This window comes from Cariama cristata, unplaced genomic scaffold, assembly GCF_000690535.1.
Source record: "Cariama cristata isolate BGI_N322 unplaced genomic scaffold, ASM69053v1 scaffold16403, whole genome shotgun sequence".
Lineage (NCBI taxonomy): Eukaryota > Metazoa > Chordata > Aves > Cariamiformes > Cariamidae > Cariama > Cariama cristata.
The window spans coordinates 14412-35710 of NW_009610298.1; the positions used below are offsets into that span (position 1 = coordinate 14412).

Genomic DNA, 21299 nt, shown 5'->3' on the forward strand with positions numbered 1-21299 from the left:
GCTGAAGCGTGCTCGAGAGTTGTTTTGCTAATGATAAAGCCACTGAAGAGTTCTCAACACTGGTTAGTCCTTTTAAGATACTCCTTAATCCCAAAACCATGAAGCACTTATTAATAGATTTGTATTTCTACAGGATGATCTGGGTAGGATTTGCAGCTCATTGCATTTAAGAGGTCTTCGGAATGATCACAAAAATTAAGTTTGGTATCAGTTCACCTAAACAGGAAAGACCAAATATTTAAAGATCTTATTAATTTACATACTGAAAACCATACCCAGGTCCCTCCCTGTGATTACTTCGCCCCTCACACTGACCTATGCAAATATCTACACACTACCACAAACCCATTCAGTTGAGATAAATTACATGACTCCAGCAGAGAGGGTGTTTTTCACAGAAGTTATCTTTAGCACTAAGTGAGGATCACCCACCTACATTACTTCTATGGTCAGTGAAGACAGACGTCCTCACAAACAAACCTGATTCTGGCTACATCTGAACTGCAGGACTTCATTGTTTCAGGCACCACGTGCACATCCTGGCAAATTCGTGACTGCATGGCAGGAGGAGACTGAAACATTACTGTTCCCTTCTTCAAGACACATCGCTCTGCTTCATTTGCAGGGTGGGGGAAAGGAGGCCACAAACTCTGTATTGTGCTTCAGTGTCCCAAAGGCTGCTGGTCAGAGACCTGGAGCTGGCTCTTTCAAAGGCCAGATCTTTTTTCAAGTTGACAAAGAGAAAATGTAGGAAATTAGTTATCCTCACCTATTAGCCTCTGTGAATACTCTCATCCCACCAAAGATGTCTGTTGCAGTGGCACAGTTCAGTGATTCCACTCCATTTTAACAAAAGCTAAAACCTCTCTTCATAGAGCATTTTACTGCAAAGCTCTTAAATAGGCACGTTATTATTTTAGACAGCAAATAAAATACAGAAACATTGCTGTTGTGTTAGTAAAATCTGGTAAGTACGGGCATAAATTAAGCCGTGTGTTCAAGTGAATCAAACTTCTCATTTCAAATGCAGCCAGTTTCTGTCACTTTCAGACTGACTACTGTCCAAGGCAATATAAATAAATCGGGGATTTCCACAAGAAAACAGACTATGCTCTACAGAAAATACATTTACATTGTGCTTATTAGAAACTTCTGCATAATCAAGATGCGTATTCTTGCAGATACCTTTGCATCTAAACATTAACCAAAAATGGGCTTGCATTATACCACAAACGCTTAAAAATCTATTTTAAACAGATAACGTAGTACAACAGCCCAGTTTGACTACACTGGAAATCTTATAAGAGCTTGTCTGTTGAAAGGCACTAGAAATACCACTTCACAGGCATTGCACATACGTGAAATATTAACTTTCAAGTATGACCAATACAAGAGCTGAGAACTAGCGAGATTACGTCGTCGTTTCCTGCCCGTGAAGAGGAGCTATTTTAGCTAAGTGAAGCTGAGCAGAGAAGAGGAAGTTTAAACCTTCTACAGACTTGGGGCTATGAAAGGAGCATCTCTGAAGAAACTTCGTAGTGCAAAAAAGGTGAGTAACAATCCATTATGTTAGGCTAACAAAGTAACTTGGATGTTTATGTATGTTGCTAAGATAGACTTCTTTTTTCAGAAGCTGAGCACGGGCATTAATTCTAGAACTAATGAAAAGATCTTTAATTCTTTAATGCACTTTCAAAGTATCAGCAGCATTCTGTGAACAACATTTACAGCAAAATGACTGCATTTGTAAAAGCATGGTACCATAAATACTGCTGTTTAGGTTTTTAACAATAAATTTTAAAATACGCAATAACTAACAGCATTGATAAGTACATTATCACTAAAGAAAAAAATGTCTGTTTTCTTTAAACTAAAACCAGGCGAAGATCTTGTTGCTTGGTCTCTCTGTGTTTCACTGAAAGCCATGTCCTCCTCAGTGAAATGTGAGCAAATGTAAGGGACAGCCAAAGGAAAAAAATGGGGATTGGGAAGACAGATACGTACACAATCCTTTAAATGGAGTCACTGTTGCCTAACTCATAGTAAGAATCTGCGGGAAAACATTTAATACTGGTTTTGTTTGAAAAGTCTTTGTTCTCGTACAGAGCACACAGATGGGCTTCACAATTCACCTTAGACATTCATGACCTCAGCTATCATTAAAAAATTAAAACAGATTGATAAAAAACATACGGACCAACACCAGTAATCGTTCAGAATTATCACAGACAGACATCCAGAAACCAGTGACTCCAGGGGCTCTTCAGCAAGTGCTTTAATTGATACCAGTAAGCAAGCGTTCCCATTATGAAAAACGGCAACTAGGGCAAAACCATCCACTCAGAGGCACACACCAAATTCAGCTTCCTCTCTTCCCATCAACACCAGCCTGCTGGTTATTTCAGAAACAGGACCTGACCAGAAATGATTACAGTCACGGCAAGTCCAAAGGAGAGAAGAGCAAAACCAAAACCCAAACCGATGCTGTTTATCAACATTCATCTACAAAAAGTGAATTCTTCTACCTACTCTGTACATTACTACTCAATTCAGACTGCTAAATCAGTCAGTATCTTGAGATAGGTAGTCATGGACTATGTCATATACAACCACCAGCAAGAGAGAAAAAACAAACAGAACAAAAGAGAAAAAAAAAAACAAAACACTTAAAATGTGAAGGAGGGGAGCGTTAAGCAATATTTGGACCATTTTACGCAACAGTAATGAAAGCAGGACAGTATGCAGGTAATATTTCAACTGTGCTAAAAGCATGTGCTACAAAAATTTTCTTTCAAGCATATGCCATCTACCTTTCAATAAAGTCTGCTTCACTGTTTATTTTTTTTTTTATTTTCAGTGTTCTTCACACAATGAGGTATTTTAGAGGCATTCATACAGATGCCCTCCAAACCTCTTTTTTGTCAGTATTGTACACATTGCTCTCCTCATACAAAACACAAATTCTGTTACATGTTCTAATGACCTCATCTGATCAGAAAACACACTTTTTTGTTTTACACACCTAAAAAAAATAATCTTTGAGACAAAAGTTTAGGGCTAGATATTTGTACGCATAATTTTTGTTTAGATCTGTAAACTGGAGAATCATAAGAAAATCAGGAGTCCAAACTTCATATTTCAAGGCAGAAACTAACCAGAAGAAAGATTTATTAGGTCATACTTAAGTTAGTCACTCCATGGATACTCTTCTGAAAAGCAGCTGATATTTGCCAGCGTCAAACCAGGATGCTGGATTAACAAACACTGGTTCAAATTCCCTATGTATTCCTACACCACTAAAAAGAGTACCTGGTAATGTTACAGCGAAAGCATAAACCAGACGAGCAGTAACAATAAGCTTTTTTTTAATGCATTCTCCACTTTTGGAGATAAAACACCCAGGAACTATGTACTCCTCTGCTCCTGAGAGCAGCTTTGGTGCCTAATTAGTACTGTAGAACTTACTTGGCTGTCTGTCACAAGTGGGAAGATCAGACAACCAACCAACTCAGCCTTTCCTCCTCCTCCTCTTCATAAAGCTGCCACAGGGCTGGGTAAAAGGCCAAACAAGAGGAACGCTTTCATGCAAAGTCATGAAACTGTGACCGCGGCAAGAACTAGGAAAGTGGGAGGTGGGAGTTAACCAAAGCATCCATGCAAACACCAGGTAAGGTCTGCCATCCTCAAACAGCTCCAGAGTAAACCAGGGGATAATCTCTTTCAGCTCTCATCACCTGAGTCTGCATACTGATATTTCAGATGTCCAACTTTTATGACCAAGAAGCTGAGAGAAGCAACACAACTGTAGCTTTGGCTATCAGTCACCAACTTTTCCCCCCAACAAATACTGTTCATGCAGGGCCTGGTCAGAGACCGCTGCTTCCCATCGTTTTACTTTTTTTTAATAGGAAGTCTATCAATCTATTCGTCTCCTTCACATGTCAGGTGGTTGGTTCTCATGCCTTGGGATTAAATATTGTATTAGAAGCTACATAGCTGTTAAGATAGCTTTTTAGTGTCTTTTATGAGCAGCAGCATGCACCTATTCTTTTGGGAGCTAAGTAGCTCCTACACAGATAAAACACAAAATCCATTTCCATACCCAAATGTCACGACATGCCATGATCACTTCTTTCTTTTCATAACTAGTTTTAGTCATCAATTTTTCAATTTTCCAATTAAATTTTTAATTTTTCAACAGGGACAACTTGAAGAAATATTTTCTTTAGGAAATAGCTCTCTCACCTCCATTACAGCTGTTTCAATGTAATTATCAGCTACTGAGGCACGCTCAAAGTAGCTGATCAATCTTGACTTTTTGATTCCTTATGTAAGCAATCTCTCAAGTAATTAAAAATATTTCATTAAAACTAACTTATAGATACTATTTCCCACAAGTCTGACAGTACATGTACTTCATTCAGAGCACAATAATGTATTTGTAGTCAGAAAATGCAACAAAGCTAGATTTTCACAGCTAAACTGTACAATCTTATCACTAAATCCCATCCTACAACAATCTTCTTGTTTTTAAAGAAAGTTGTATTTGACTGAGAATAACTTTTCCTAATTTATTTATTTTTAAGGTATTTATGGAGTGCAACAACTAGTCCTAAATTTAATTAGAATATGACACCTGGAAATCATCACCCTGAAGAATACAGGATTGCATCACTGGTCTTCTACAGTTTCGTATTCACAGTGGGACTGTTGGTGAACGCCACCGCACTATGGGTTTTCAGCTGCACTACCAAGAAGAGAACAACTATAACTGTATATATGATGAATGTGGCATTACTTGACATAATTTTTATACTTTCCTTGCCTTTTCGGATAATCTACCATGGGAAAGAAACGTGGCCTTTTGGAGATACATTCTGTCGGATTATCAGTGCTTTCACTGTATTTTATCCAGCCATTGCTCTATGGTTGCTCACTTTTATAAGTGTAGACAGATTTATGGCTATTGTCCAGCCCAAACACATTAAAGAACTAAAAAATACAAAAAAAGCTGTGCTGGCTTGCACTGGAATCTGGGTAATGACCCTCGCAACAACGTCCCCACTGCTGTTTTTACGATCTGATCCAGACAAAGCCTCAAATTTCACCACCTGCATGAAAATGCTTGATATCATCCATTTAAAGGAAGTAAATACATTGAACTTCTCTCGCTTGATTTTTTTCTTTTTGATTCCCTTGTTTATCATGATGGGGTGTTACCTAGTCATTATTTACAATTTTATCCGTGGCAAGACTTCCAAACTGAAGCCTAAGGCCAAGGAGAGATCCATAAGAATTATAGTTACTCTGATTGCCCAGGTACTCATCTGCTTTGTACCCTTCCACATTTGCTTCGCCCTCCTGATGTTGCAAGATGAAGATACAACTTACAATCCCTGGGCAGCCTTTACCACCTTTCTCATGAATCTTAGTACATGCTTGGACGTTATACTGTACTACATTGTTTCTAAACAATTTCAGGCAAGAGTCATCAGTGTAATACTTTATCGCAATTACCTTCGAAGTGTGCGCAGGAAAAGTTTTCGAACTGGAAGTGTAAGATCACTCAGTAATATGAACAGTGAAATGATATAAAAAGAAAAAAAAATGTCAGGGGACTTTTATAATGTAAACAAGCGAATCTTTTTCCGAATTCTAGCATTTTGACTACACTGAAGAATGTTCTGTAGCCAGAAACAACAGATATATTTGTTGCACTGTAAATATGAGAGAAGCAGAATAACAATTACACCTCTTTATGTTTGCTCAATAGCTTTTGTAAATTTGAAATGAACTAAAACCTAGCATCAGTGTTAAACTTTCCAACGCTTTCGTCACCTCAAAAGATTGCGACTAGTGCCAGACATGAAAAAGTGACTATTAGTATAATAAAGCAGACAACACTGAAGAATTATGATGCAACGTCTGTATTAATTTTTTATATTTGCACAACCAAATGCTCCTGAAACTACTGCATATGCCACACTTCCAAAATTAGCTTCATTCTCTCAAGATCAACTTGAGAGCATGACTTAAAGAGAAAGCATACGGAGGTAACATACTTCATGCAACTAAAAATTTCTTCGATGCAGATTTCTTTGTAACTGCCAACATTCTCAAGTCATAGATAAAAATACCATCAAAAGGTATAATAGTCAAACTGCTCATTAGTTCCCTGCAGGTATGATATGCACATTTATCACACCCTACTCTTGCACAAAGTATCGTTTTACACAGATAAAAATACTGAATTTGTACAGACACACTAGCAGTCTGTGTCCCAGCAACAAACTTCAAGGTAGCAAACATGATGAGTAAGTGCAGTACTACTCAAGCCTTCAACTCCTCTTGAATACTCACATGCTACAAAAAAATATATCTTTCTAAAGTCAAACACAGGTTTTTCTTCCTTATTAAATAAGCCTTTAGCTAGTTTCAAGAGACACAATAAAAAAGCAGAAATTAAAAAAAAGACTAAGATGGTGTTTAATATTAAAAATCTCGCTCCAAGAGCATTTCTTATTCCCTCAGAGTGTGTGACCCATAGAAACTCAAGTCCCTATGAGGTTGATCTCACCTGTCAGAAGCTTAACGACAAAGGCTCTGCAAGCTCTACAGTTCTACTGTAACATGTACATCCCATTAAGTGCAGAAATCTCAAATATAGGTTATGTGAAACTGAACCACTAAATAGCTTAAAGCTTTAAGAACTTCAGATGCAAGCACTAAAGGGAGTACCATTCTCTAGCACTCAGTTTTTGAAACACAAACACACAAAATACCAGTATGAAACGCATACAACTGCATATGCATTTAAAAGTGAACATAAAGATATGAATTACAGTTGTGCTGTCTGTGATTTAAGAAAGAAATCAGCACCAATCTGATTTCAGTTTTCAGATTCACTGAACTGAACAAAACCAAATATGGCAGTAATTTGTGCACTGCAAGTCGTGTTTCAGTCATGCTGACAGTGGAAATGGGACTAACAGAATGGAAAGTAATCACTATATGGATAAATTGTAAGTTAATTACCCACAGATCACAACTAGGAAATGAATGTTTGAAAATATAATAGTTGTGCCAAGAACTTTTACACTGTAGTTCAAAAGAGGATTAAATTTAATTTGAAGGGTTATACGAAGAAAGTTTTTCTTAAATTAAAATCTGCACAAAATAATCCCTTGAAACTGTATCTAAAATAACCAACCCATTAGGAGCTACTTACAAACCAGAAGGCAAGCTGTTGATGGTGATGCCAAATATATACTGAGCGATTTCCACAAGGAGAAGATCAAACAAAGCTGAGAGCATCCAAGCACCCAGTAAAAAGGACTGGGAAAAAAAATGTTTGATTTGAATTAATTCAACAGTTTAAAAACAAAGTTTTAATGTATCTCTAAATGAAAGAAAAAAAACAAGAAAACCACTATACTGGTTCAATTAAGAAGAATAAAATCTCTAGCACACATCATTCCAGACCTACATGTCTAGATACTAAAGAATGAAGAGTTAGATTTGTTACCAAAATTAAATTCTATGGGTCTGATCACTTTCAACTGATACTACTGCAAACTAATTAGAACTGACTGCAAGATGTTATCAGTATAAATTTAGAATTACGAAACCAAATTCTCTTTTAAAACCCTTTAACATATACTTCTATACAAACTGATAGTAATAAAACTGCACTACTAATCCAAGACTGCAAGATTCTAAACAGCATAGAAAACAGTTTCTCTTAAAAATAAAAAAAATGTAACCAGAACTTACTGAAAATTTTCTGCTGCCATATCTTCTTTCAAATATTCTAAAGTTGTAAATTAGCAGACTGCTGCAGAATGTGTCTTTCAAATCAAGACATATTGCTCTCCCACATACAAGTCTCCAAATCTAGAAAATAAAAGATCGTCATGTTAAGTCTGTCTTCCTTCAAAGAAATTCTTTACAGGATTTGTGCTCAGAGTGAATATAATACCGAAGTCAGGTAACAGAAATGCAGTACATTTAAGGAGGGAAATACAGAGAGTAAAATGTTATGGAGAGTTCAGGAAGTCTGCTTAAAAAGAAAATATTTTCAAGGAAGAGGTCTACCTGTTAAAATAAATCTACAAGTGAAATGAAGTCACTAGTCCACATTTACAAATAAAAATGGAAATCACAACCCTAGTAAATTGTAGAATTACAGGCAAAAAAAATTTTTTTGAAGCAACCTCCAGATACCAGCTAGTCCAGTGAACTGCTCTAAGCAGGTCTAATCAGATCTGTCAAGATCTTTCAGGGCCATGTCAAGTCAAGCCTTGAACACCTCCAAGGACGGAGATTCCACAACCTCTCTGGGCAACCTGTGTCAGTGTTTGGCCACCCCCATGGTTTAAAAAACTGAATCAAATCCTTATATCTAGGTAGAATTTCCCATGTTCCACCTCGCGTCCACACCTCTTGCATTACCTCAGTGTACCTCCAAGCAGAGTCTGGCCTCAGCTTCTCTATAGCTTCTGATCAGCAATAAGGTGTCTCCTCTTTGTCTTCTCTTCCTGAGGCTGGGCAGACCCCATTCTCTCAGCCTCTCCTTGTACGTCACATGCTCCAGCCCTCTGACTGTCTTGATGGACCTGCTCCAGCATGTTCCTATCTTTCTTGTACTGAGGATCCCAGAACTGGTCACTTATAAGAGCACACCTAGAGCACAGCGTCAGCTAGAGGAGTATGGTCACTTGCCTTGACCTACAGGCCACACTCTCACTAATAGTTCAGGAGATGGTTGGCTTTCTTGGCTGCTGAATTCTGTTGCCCACCAAGATCCACATGTCCTTCTCTGCAGAGCTACTTCCCAAGTACTTGCCTCCCCCAGCCTGTACGGTTTCAGCCTGGGGTTATCCCATCCCAGACACAGGACTTTCCAATTCATTAAGTTCCTGTCAGACTATTTCTTGGGCTTGCGAAGGTCTCTCTGAATAGCAGCCCTGCCTTCCAACATATTGACCATTTCCACCAATTTTGGATCATCCACAAACTTGCTTAAAGTGCACTCCATCCCATCATCCAGGTCACTAATGAAGATATTAAATAGTACTGGTCCCAGGACTGATCTCTGAGGGGCCCTCCCCTAATTAATGCCTGAGAAGTGGACTTTGCACTAATGACTATAACTCTGCTGAGCGTCCAGCCAATTTTCCACCCATCTTGTTGTCCAGTTATTCAATACATACCTCACCAGTTTGGCTTCATGGACACAACAGGAGACTGGGTTAAAGGCCCTGCCAAAGTCAAGGTATGCAAAATCCACTGACTCCTCCGTGTCCACAGCACCACTTGCCTTATGGAAGAAAGCAGTTGGTCAGGCATGCTTTCATAGAATCACAGAATGCTTGAGGTAGGAAGGGACCTCTGGAGATCACCTAGTCCAACATCTTCACTTAAAGTCAACTAGAGCAGGATGTTAACTGACCATGTCTGGTCTGGTTTTGACTGTCTCCAAGGATGGAGACTACACAACTTCCCTGGGGAAATTGTTCCTCTGTTCCACCAGCCTTACAGCAAAAAAGTTTTTTCTTTAAATGGAATTTCTTATATTTCAGTTCATGCCCATTGCCTCTTGTCCTTTCACTGGGCCTGGCTCCCTCTTCTTTGCTCCCTCCCATCAGGTATTTACACACACCGGTAAGATCCACCCTAAGCCTTCTCTTCTCCAGGCTGAACAATCCCAGTTCTCTCTCTCAGCCTCTCCTCATACGCCAAATGCTCCAGGCCCTGACCATACTGGTGGGTCTCCACTGGACTCTACAGTATGTCAAGGTCCATCTTGTACTCAGGAGCACAAGGGACAGCAGTCCCAATGAGGTCTCACCGAGGGTGAGTAGAGAGAAGGGATCGGGCCCACCAGGCCTCCTTGCGAGGCTCTTCCTAATGCAGCCCAGGACGCTGTTGGCCTTTTTAGCCACGGTGCTGCGTTACCGGCTCATGTTCGACAGTCTCCCACCAGGATCCTCAGAGCCTTTTCTGTAAAGTTGACTTCCAGTTGGTCAGCCCCCAGCGTGTACAGGTGCGTGGGGTTACTCCTCTTCAGGGGCAGGACTTTGCCTTTGCTGAACTTCATGAGGTTCCTGTTGATCCTTTTCTCCCCTCTGAATGGCAGCAGAACTAACTGGTGTATCAACTACTCATCCAAGTTTTACATCATCCACAGGCTTGTTGAGATCACACTCTGTCTTGCTGTCCAGGTTATGAATGAAGACACTAGACAGTATTGGCCCCCGTATTCATCCCTGGGGTACACCACTAATGACTGGCCTCCAACTGGACTTTGTGCCACTGATCACAACCCTGTGAGCCTGTCAGTTCAGCCAGGTCTCAATCCACTTCGCTGCCCACTTATCTCATCTGTACTTCATCAGTTTGTCTGAGGATGTTATGGGAGACAGTATAAAAAGCTATGCTAAGGTCAAAATAAACAACATCCACTCCTCTCCCCTCACCCACCAAGATAGTCATCTACCTCATCATAGAAGGCTACCAGGTTAGTCAAGATTTCCACTTCGTAAGTCTGTGCTGACTACCCCCAGTCACTTTATTGTTCTTTGTGTGTCTCAAAATGATTTCAAGGAAGACTTGTTTCCTGACCTTCCCAGAGATTCAGATGATGGTGACTGGCCAATCTCCTTTCTTGCCTTTCCTGAAGGCAGGAATGACATCTGCTTTCTTCGAAAAAAAAAAAGCTTCCTTGATTGCAATGACCTTTCAGAGATAATCCAGAGTGGCCTCACAATGACACGAGCCAACTCCTTCAAAACTTGTGGGTGTGTACCATCAGGTCCCATGGACTTACATATGTCCAGCTAATTTAAATGTTCCCTAGCCTGAGTTCCCTTCGCTGAGTTTAAGCCTTCGCTGCTCACTTTTGCACTGATCTCAGCAGCCTGGGACTGCTGAAATCAAGCCTTACTAGTAAAGAACTGAGGCAATGCAAGCACTAGATATCTTGGCCTTTTCCATGTCTTCTGCCTCCAGGTCCCCATTCCCATGCAGCAGCAGGCCCACATTTTCCTTAGCTTTCCTTTTGCTGATATTCCTGTAGAAGCCCGTCTTGTTGCCCTTCACATCCTTTGTCAGACTCAACTCCAGGTGAGCTTTGGCTTTCTTAATCCATCCCTGCATGCTCAGACAGCGTCTCCTTAATCCTCCCAGGTCACCTGATCTGCTTCCACCTCTTCTGTACTTCATTTTTATGTCTGAACTTGGTCACGAGCTCCTTGTTCATCCACGCAGGCCTCCAGACACTTTTGCTTGACTTCCTGCACACTGGATGAGCCATTCTTGAGCTTGGAGGACATGACACTTGAAAACCAACCAGATCTGCTGGCACACTCTTTTTTCAGGAACTGTATCCCATAGGTGTCTTCCAAGCAGACCCCTGCACAGGCCAAAGTCTGCTCTCCTGGGAGAGTCCAGAGTTGCAATCCTGCAATTTGCCTTGTCCCCTCCTCTGAGGGCCCTGAACTTCATTATCTCATGGTCACTGCAACCAAGGCTGCCCTGATCTTCACATGCCCAACCAGTTCTTCTTCCTCCTTGTTTGTAAGTACAAGGTCCAGACACACCACCTCCGCTCATCAACTCTTTGATCATCTCTGTTAGGAAGTTGCTATCAATGCCCTCCAGAAACCTCCTGGACTGCTTGCGCCCTGCTGTGTTGCCCTGCCAGCACATATCAGGATGGTTAAAACCCTCCATGAGGGCCAGGGTCTGAAATCGTGAGGCTTCTTCCAGGTGTCTGAAGAAGGTCTCATCTACTTCTCCATGATCAGGTGGCCTGTAGCAAACACCACCACCAAAGTTGGCTCTGCTGGTCTGCCCTCTAATCCTGACCCATAAACTCTCAACTTCCTCATGTCCGAAAACAAAGCTCTGTGCAGTTCTGCTGCTCTTTCACACAAACAGCAATTCCCCTCCTTGCCTGTCCTTCCTAAAGAGCTTCTATCTGCCTGTTCTAGCACTCCTATCATGTGAGCTAACCCTCCACATCTCCGTGACCCCAAGGAGATCGTAGCCCTGTAATGGCATATGACCTTCAATTCCTCTTATTTGTTCCCTATGTAGTACCCACTACTATAGAGACATTTCAGAGACGCCCAGTCACGCTGATTTCCCAGAAAACATATGGGAGTGTTCCACATAATGCTGTCCCGTAGGCACTTCCTTATTTATGTGCATACACTTCAGGAAGGTCCTTTTCAGTCCTGTTTTGTTGATTACAAGATCCCTTCTGTTCACATCACCCTGTACCCTTTGCAGGCTAACCCAGTTCACTGCCTCCTCACTTGACTGTGGGCTGTTATCTCCCGCCTGTGCTGTTCCTGTCTTAAAGTTCTCCACGCCAGGCTGGCCTGCCTGTTAGCTAAGATGCTTTTGTCCTACTTGGTCAGGTGAATGCCATCTCTTCCAAGTAGTCCTCAGTTCTCAGAGAGGGTCCCATGGGCACTAAACCCAAAACCCTGTTGCCAACACCAGCTGTGCAACCAATTGTCACCCACAGGATCCGCACTTCACCTTGGGTGGCTGCTCCCAGTCACCTTTGTGTCCTGCATATGTTGAGAAATGCCTTCTAAAAAGATTTTGCTCCACGACCTTCCGAGGGACCAAGGTAAGGCTGAGTGGCCTGATGTCACCTGGATCCTCCTTTCTGCCCTTCCTGAAGATGGGTGTGATGTTTGCCTTTCCCCAGTCATTGCGTACCTCCACCAATTGCCATCACCTTTCAAAGATGCTAGAGAAGGGTCTCACAATTACACTTCCAGCTCCTTTGGCACCCTCAGAGGTAACCTGTCTCGTCCCATTAACTTATATGTGCTTAGTTAGGTTAAGTGATTCCTAACTCTCTATTTCTCAACAGTGGATTCTGTTTCACTCTCACCGACTCTGCTAGGAGGCTGAGGGACCTTGGAGGCCTGAAGGCAAAACATACTAATACAAACAAATACACGTATCTGCCTAAATACCTCATCCTTTTGCATATCCCTTGTCACTTGGTCCCTTGCCACAATGAGGACTGGGCCCACACTCTCCTTAAGCCTTTCTTTTGCTGCAGATGTACTTACAGAAACCTTTCTTGCTACCCTTCATCCCTCTGGCTAGTTTCCAGCTCCGCTTTGGCTCTCCCTGCTCCCTTTCCTAAGCCACAGCCTGCCAGGCATTCTCCCCTCCGTGGAAGTCCAAGTGCCAGCGCATTGCCTGAGCCTTATGTTTCTCAGGGTCTTCGGGCCCCAACTGATGCTTCTGCCTCTAACTTCCTCGGCATACCAAAGGATCAAACAAGAAGAAAGAAGCAGGACCTCACCATTCAGGCTGTCCCACGTCAACATTCCCAACGTTAAAACCTAGCCAGTGGCATGAGCACCACCTCTGCTGGAGTCCAAATTGGCAGGGCTGTGACCTTGCAGCTGAACATTTCATGACACACATTAATGGAACAGCCCTCACATTGACTCTGGAAGGCTTTTAAACCTAACTGCTCTTTACTTTAGCCAGCTTAGAAAATACATAGGTGTAATGTAATCAAGATCCTCATTTTACACCCAGCATCTTCACTGCTCTTAAGGGTCCCCTTTATGAAGACAAAGATCTTTTCTTTTTGGACAGTACATATTTTGCCTTTGAAATCAAATCTACCCTTCTGCAACTGCACGCTTTTTTCCCTATGCTCTCTACCAGTTTTAACAAGCGTTAATATCCAAAATCCAAAACGTCTGTTCAGGCCCTGAAAAAAATCCACTCCATTAAACTCATCCCCGCAGATGAACAAATTTTCTTTTAAGTGTTATTATTTGAATATTAGCATCAGACAGGAGTTAAACGATCTGCTCTCCCTGATCTCAGAAGTACACAATTATCTAGTACATAGTTTACTCCAAAGGCTATGACAATTAACTCTATCCCAGCTGAAACCAGGCCAAAAAGAAACAACAACTTCAGCAGAGGAAAAAAACCCAAACCCAGAAATTCCCCAAAGCACCACAATAAAAGTAGCATAGCTTCTACAGATAGTTGCAAACGTTTATGCTTAAGACACAGTAAAGATGGTTTCTTTGAATAAAACACAGCTACTACTGTTTTTCAGCAGATCAAACAAATGGAAAGAGAAGACTCTTCTAAAGACAAATTGCAAAACAAACAAATAAGCAAATAAACCTCAAACCCACAAAATTTCCATTTAAAACTTGAATAGTTTCTCAGACTTTCTCCTCCCCCTCCCCACACACTTGGTTGTAACATTTTTAAAAGGCAGACATTAATTTATGTATTTTTGCTGTACAGCATTAGCAAGACACTTGGAAAATACGAGCAGTGCTCTTGCAGAGTTGTAATCTACATTATTACAATAAAGCTCTTGTTCTTGACAAGAAAGATCACAGACAGTGCAACAGCACAGAGTACCACTAGCTAGGTCTAATAATCTTTTAAGGTTTATAGGCTACAGTTGGCATCCTACATTAAGTTGACTACACACTTTTTTTTGATGTAACTGTAAAACATGTAGGGTAAGATAATTAGAGGCATTTGCTGACGCTTCTTTGTTGACAAGTAGTTTGCCATTTCCAAACATGAAAAAAAAAAGCAAATCCCCACAAAACTTATCTAATCACTTCTAAGTGCGTTATTTCAACAATTACAATTGATACTAGAGGATTCTTAATTAAGCTGAGAACAAAACCTTACAAGATGCAATACCTAAAAGATAACATATCTCAGTCTGAACTGCAAATGAGCCAGAAATGTCTAGTAAGATAATTAACCAATTCAGCAGATTAGTGAGGAGCATGACAAACTCCCCTGTCATGTGGAATCTTCAAATTAGAAGCAGCAGTTCCATTCAACTGGCAAATTTTAGTTTCCCACAACTACAACAGAAGTTACAGAGTGAAAGTTATGGCCTCCGTTGTTAAAATAAATCATATATAATCAGAGCATTCGACCACAATTAGCCCTCCTCAGCCTCAAAAACTAGTCACAGTAAGATATTGACATTCATATCAAAATATTTCTATTATTACACAGGTTAAATCACACTTCATTCATAGCAAGCTTCCAAATGCCAGCAGCTGGAAGGAAAAACGATACAAACCCAATCATTTCCCAGACAAAAGAAAGAAGTGAAAAGCTATGTTGATTGTTTCAGATCAGTTTTTCCCACTTTTTCGCAAAACAGGCGTTACTGGGGTGACATAAAAAAAGGTAAGAACCAGCTGGTCCACAACAGTGAACAAAGGGAAAGCACCAGAGGAGAAACAGACTCGGGGTGGGGGGGAATCACATAGAAGAGCATAGTTTGCAATCTCTTTCCACAGAAAATGAACTGACTCTTACCTGAAAATCCTCTTTTATAGCTTGTAGGTTATATGCAAAGAACTTCTGATAATGTTGGAAGAGCAGAGTCAGTAGAATCGAGATGGCACTTGGGACTAGTAACAGACTCTTTGACAAAGGTGCTTTATCTTAAAGACAAAAAAAAAAAAAAACCAAAAAAAGAAAGAAGCCATTTTAGAGAAAAGTCTCTCACATTTTTTAAAAAGTGACATATTTAAACAGGTGATTGGAAAACATAATAGCAGTGGCACCACCTTGACTTTTTATCTCAACAGCTTCTCAGGTTCTCAACAACTTACAGATAGATAGGAAAAACACACCAACCAAAGGAAGTCTTTAGAGATATTAACGACAGTTAAATATGAATCAGGTATTTTGTTTTCAACATTCTCTCATGAAATTAATTGTTTGGCTGTAATTAAACCTCAGCTTTCTGTACCTATAGAGGTCATGCCCTCCTATGCAGTCCTCCTAAGGCTCGATCATGCTTCAGGAAATAAAACAATCACTTGTTTTTGCTAGCAATACATGCACATCTAGTTAAAACAAATACTTTTGTTTCCTTTGCATTAGGGATTAACTTTTCTCTAGAGGCTATGAAGCAGGAACCACCTGAATAAATGTCCTGAATAAAGTGACTTTCTCTTCACCACACTTGGATCCACGGTGCAAGGAAACATATCAGGTCAATTTACATGACGTTCATCTTCTTCTCCATTCAATCATTACAATTATTAACGAAGAAATTAATAAAATCAGGATGTTTGTGAAATCAGAACTTCTTTCCTCCTAATAGCATGACTTTCAGAAAGGAAACTCAGAAGAAAGCAAGCAGAGAAGAGAGAAATCTGCAATACACCTTTACTCAAAACCGCCAGGCGGAATACCCAGCAGTAGTATACGCAGCAATTCGTCCTAAGCTGCTGGTGTAGTTGACTCAACAAAACACAAACTCTTGCCCAACAATTCAAGCCAATACAGAAACACTGAAATATTCTTTCTTCTACGACTCTTCTCCATTTCACACAGGTAACCTGAATCACATTTACTTCCTTCCCAAACATCCCAGTTACAGCACGCAAACTACTGATTTTCAGACGACTGCTTTTTTGCAGGGTATTATGAAATCCGTAGCCCTGCTGTCATTGTTCTTAGATAACAAAAGGAGCAATAAGACTATTTTAAAAGCACCCATGAGAAGTAAAGAGCAGGTGCACAAGAACAAAATTGCATCCAAAAAGTGTAATACAGGGAACATTTCGTACCTATCCAGATAAACCGACTACCATGGATGATTCCATCAACATCTGCTGCACACTAGAAGCGTGGTAATAGGCACCAAAGCCAAGATTTTATTCACGGCACAATCCCACTGCCATCAAAAATATGGTTCTTACTACATAATTTAAGCATGATCCTCATCCAGGTACTAACTGATGACATCAAGAATAACTTTGATGGGCACTGTTACTTGTTCTCAGCTCACACTATCTTGAAGCCTGCAGTCTTCTGATGTTCACCATGTGAAGAAAATACCTCTTCCTATGTGTATCGTAACATAAACTTGTACTTAAAACTCTTCTTTCAGTCTACAACCATATCTTTGACTTCATTATTTACAGACTGACTTTCCTTACTCCATTTAAACAATTAACGCCTTGAAGAACTAGCCTTTTATAGAAATTAGGCAGTGACTTGGGATTGACACAGGTTGACGTTACTCTGCTAACCATAAGCTCTACTTTTATGATTAGTTTTTTTTGTGCGAGACATATCAGGAGGACAGAAAGTCTGGTTAAATTTTTTTTAATGCAAGAAAACTATCCACCTTTCAATTTAGTATCTTTCTTTGGATTGTCTTCCTCTCCAAAAATAAGGTCTATAGTTTTCAGACGTCCATTTTTTAAATTATTCATTCCTCTGATTTGGTCAAATGCTTCAAAAAAGTTTGAAGCCATCGGAGTACTGTAGAACACTGGGGGGAAAAAAGCTGGAGCTGCCTGAAAGTTACTGTGCGCACAATGTATGCACATATTCACTTGAAACCTCAGGCAATGCTCCCTTAGTCAAATTAACTTAGTAAAATTAGTATTTCTTGATGTGAAAAGCTCAGTTTTATAACAACAGATATTTGAAAGTACAGCCTAAATCAGAACAACCGCAGTAGTCACAATAGTAGACATTTCTGAACCAAAGTTTGATAAAACTTATTATTTTACTGTCAAATACATTGATGTTATTTCATGAGTTTAAATAATTTTTTACAAGAACTCATTAATCCTATAATACTTTTCACATAAGGATCACATGACCACAAAGAATGTGACAAGCGAATCTCTACATTTCCCACCGCGACTATAAATTTCTATATGAGTTTAATATTTATATTTAGATTTTACTGTAATTTTCATATCATTAGATCATTTTTACATTACAGGTAATACACACTTGAAATACTTTACCTTATCAAGTTCATTCCTAATTTGAATGCATTAAAAAATAACCAACCAACAGAACTGTTGGTTCTGCTTTCTCCCAAAGTGTGAACACACATTTTTATTATGAGCCTCCTTTTAGCTTTCAGCTTAGACACTTTAAACCCTGTTATAGAGCAAAAGTACTTATTTTTAAGCATGTCATCAAGCCAAAAACCACAGAAGTAACTAACCCATTAATGTGTCAGTCACCCGCAGTGAACATCACAACAGTAACGGAAACTTCTACTCTCAAGCTTCTCAAAATGTCACCATGGTTGCTAAGTTTATTCTCGTCCAGTAAACTTGAGAAAGATAAACTGTTCCAGATAAATAATTAATCTCCTGAAATGTTTTTTCCAAGTGTTTCACTGTACAATGTAGAAGTTTGCTTTACCCCTCAACAGCATACAGATCCTTATTAAGGACCGCTGTGAAGTCACCAGTGAAGGAGCAATCCTCCCACTGCCATGGACTGTCTCAACCAGTAAGATCAAAAATTATTAACAATTCCAGATACTGCACAATTGGGCATTCTGACATCCAAGAATGTAAAATTCAGAAAGCAAAATTCTAGTCCAATGGATTTGCAACTGCTTGTAGGATGGAAACATGTACCACCAACCCACCGGGATATCGGCGTCTGCTGGCAGCAACCAATGTAAATGTGCACAAGGAAGAGAAAAACACAGTGCCTCTCTCCCACGTACAGAAAGTAGAATGAAACAATAAACTCTCATTTTGACCCTGAAGAGTTGAAATACACCAAATGCTATCTACAAAGACCTTGGAATAAATTTGCAACCCCAAAGTACTCCTTAAGTGGTAATTCTTTCAAACTACAGGCAGTAATAGCATCGGTGCTGCAACACACATAGTGAGCTTCCATCTAAGTGAACAGAGAAATTCTGTGATAACCAGCAGAACGTGCCCATGCTACGATGAAGAGCAAAGAACTAGCTTTCACTGCAGATCTTTGCCTCCCCCTCGTGCAATGGAGAAGTTCTCCCCCAAAACGCCCTCATAATCTCACAGGCAAGTGTCCCAACCTTTATGCTACCGCTGTGCAATGGGAAGCTGATCCTAAAATGCAACATGAATGAGAAAACCACCTCTAAGTCTCCACATTCCACCCCTGCACGCGTTACAAAGCCCACAAATCCTCTTCTTCCACAGCCTACTACTTTTCCAGCTGTCAGTACCACTTTCAAAGTACAGAGAGTTAAGGAAGAGATGTCTCCATCTGTCACAAACAGAGGAGGAGGTTTATGACACAACCGCTCAGGCAGTCGCAGCTTCAGAAGCCACCATTGCACTAATGAGAAGAATATGAAAGTTGTGAGAGTAACAACAGCTGGGTTTTGAAATTATTTCCTGTTCCCTGCCTGTTCACCACTCACAGGTGAAGAGAGAGAGCAGATGAGCATGTCAAAACAGGCAACCAGACCAAACTACTGTTTCAGAAGGGCTTTTCGAGGAACAGCTTCACCCCCTGGACTGCTATTCTGGGCCCGAGACTCAAGTGTTGACTTGGGAGAGGACCTCACTGCCAACACCAGCTGATGACCACTGGCTGCAGAAGCTCAAATTAGCTCAGGACATTTTTTGTGGGGATCCCTACTGAGCTTACACCACAGCTGCAGACCAAACATGCTGTGTAACAGCTTTTTTTACCACTATCATCTGCAAAGTTCCCAAACTCAGCTGCTGCGAGGCAGACACACTGCTTTCCTACAGACAATGAACTGCTGGGGGCTACTATAATGGCACAAAATATGCACAAACCATTTTTTTTAATGCTGATACACACGATCTGTGAGTCTTTTGAACCATAACTGTCGCACATCTGAATGCACAGTACTTCCCAAATGCACTGATGGAATCTGTATTTCAGGTGGTTGTTTTTCCTGCTTTAAGCCGTCGTGCAGATACTCATCTATTGTATTCCAGACCTGTCCAAGAACCTGCAGCAGGTTCACCGACCGACAGTGACATTTCAAAACAGGCAGTTTTTGAGGACTCTATTTCCCCTTCAGATGCAAGTTTGCTACCCATCAAACAGCAGCATGATCACCTCCTCCTGAACGCTTGGGACCCTTGCTTGTCCTTTATTGGAGTGGTTGATGAAATCCACTTTCAGATATGCAAATCTGAATAGTAATTTTTAAGTGTTTCCTACCACACACCAATGTGTGCTTTTGGGAAACTGGAGCAATCTTACTAGATCCGAGGAGTAAAAGGTTGTCTTTATTACAACCACGCACTGAGTCCTGAACAGTAGCTGAGAATAAATGAGCGCACACCATGGAGGGAGGATAATAAGAGATAAGGACACGTGTAATACTGCTTGAGGAATCTGGAAGACACCAGGAGCCTGTGTGCTGACTGGCAGGATGGAATTTAACCATATGATGATTTTTTTTTACAGTTTGTTCAATCCAGTAGAGGTATTTTTCTAATATTTCATCCTTTGAAAAAAACCATGCAATACCAGAGAACCCTGCAAAAGCCGTGAAGTTACCACTTCCTCAAAGTATTACATGACTGAACGAAGAATTCTGCGTCAGAAAAGCAGGTCGTGCCGCCGGTCTAGGCACAGAGCACAGAGACAGGAATGGGATCCTGTGTTCAGACTGACACTTCACAGCGTACTCTGGTGGTTAATCATCCTGACGCCTGCAAGTGAACACAGCAAGAGTATCACTGCAGGAACGGTTTTTCATCAAATGCTTACAAACTCAATGCAGAAGCTGAGAGGTGAGTAATGTCAGTATATGTATTAAATCAATAAAGAAACCAACTGTGATCGTGCTTTAAATCTTTTTCTAAAAGGCACTGGTAAGACTGTAATCAAACCAGTTACCTATACATTTACTGTTTATAAAACTGCTGGTTTTAGCCTAGGTCACAAACTATAAAAGAACGGGGAGCTATGAAAATTTAAAAAAGAAAAAAGAAAAGAAAACCTTTGTAAAAGGAACACTTGAAAAGAAATAGAAAGCAAAACGGGTTGAAGTTAACAAAAACACTCACCTCATTGAGCAGCCTCTTCTTCTTCCCAACCACAGAGCATACTACCGTACTACTATTAGTATACACTGTCAGAAATACCAGGTATGGCTACACCACACCACCACATGGAGATCCCCACGCTAGCTTGAAATGAGCTAGCTCTGCAGCAGCAGCACAGCCACGCTTTTGTGGTGTTCAATGCATAGCGAATTGAACCGATGCAGCTACGCTGCTCCAAAGACTCAAGCTAATATTTTGAGCCAGGTTGCACCGTGGCACGCTGACGTACAAGCTAATTTGTTTTCCCATACAGTACTGTGCTCCGTAATATTGTTATGCACAGAAGTGCGATAATTCAATACATACTCTATTTTTCCCTCAGTTGTACCACAAAGCATGAACTCACGTACCCTTACTATTTCCCTGACACCCGCACACAATGCGGTTCAG

General features: G+C 40.6%; 2 protein-coding genes across 2 annotated transcripts in view; one reads left to right on the top strand and one right to left on the bottom strand.

Annotated features, from left to right (window-relative positions):
• The first annotated feature begins 1477 nt into the window (after positions 1 to 1477).
• On the top strand, positions 1478 to 5595 carry GPR18 (G protein-coupled receptor 18). Its single transcript, XM_009697843.1, has 2 exons — positions 1478 to 1549; positions 4587 to 5595. The coding sequence occupies exon 2, from the start codon at positions 4630 to 4632 to the stop codon at positions 5593 to 5595; it is 966 nt and encodes a 321-aa protein (XP_009696145.1). The 5' UTR covers positions 1478 to 1549; positions 4587 to 4629.
• Positions 5596 to 7224: 1629 nt separating this feature from the next.
• The window catches only part of UBAC2 (UBA domain containing 2), a 19047-nt gene continuing 4972 nt past the window's right edge, over positions 7225 to 21299 (bottom strand). The window contains exons 2-4 of the mRNA XM_009697844.1: positions 15364 to 15491; positions 7774 to 7893; positions 7225 to 7335 (exon numbers count right to left, since the gene is read on the bottom strand). Of these exons, the coding sequence (XP_009696146.1) occupies positions 7225 to 7335; positions 7774 to 7893; positions 15364 to 15491 (359 nt within the window). The remainder of the gene's footprint in view (positions 7336 to 7773; positions 7894 to 15363; positions 15492 to 21299) is intronic.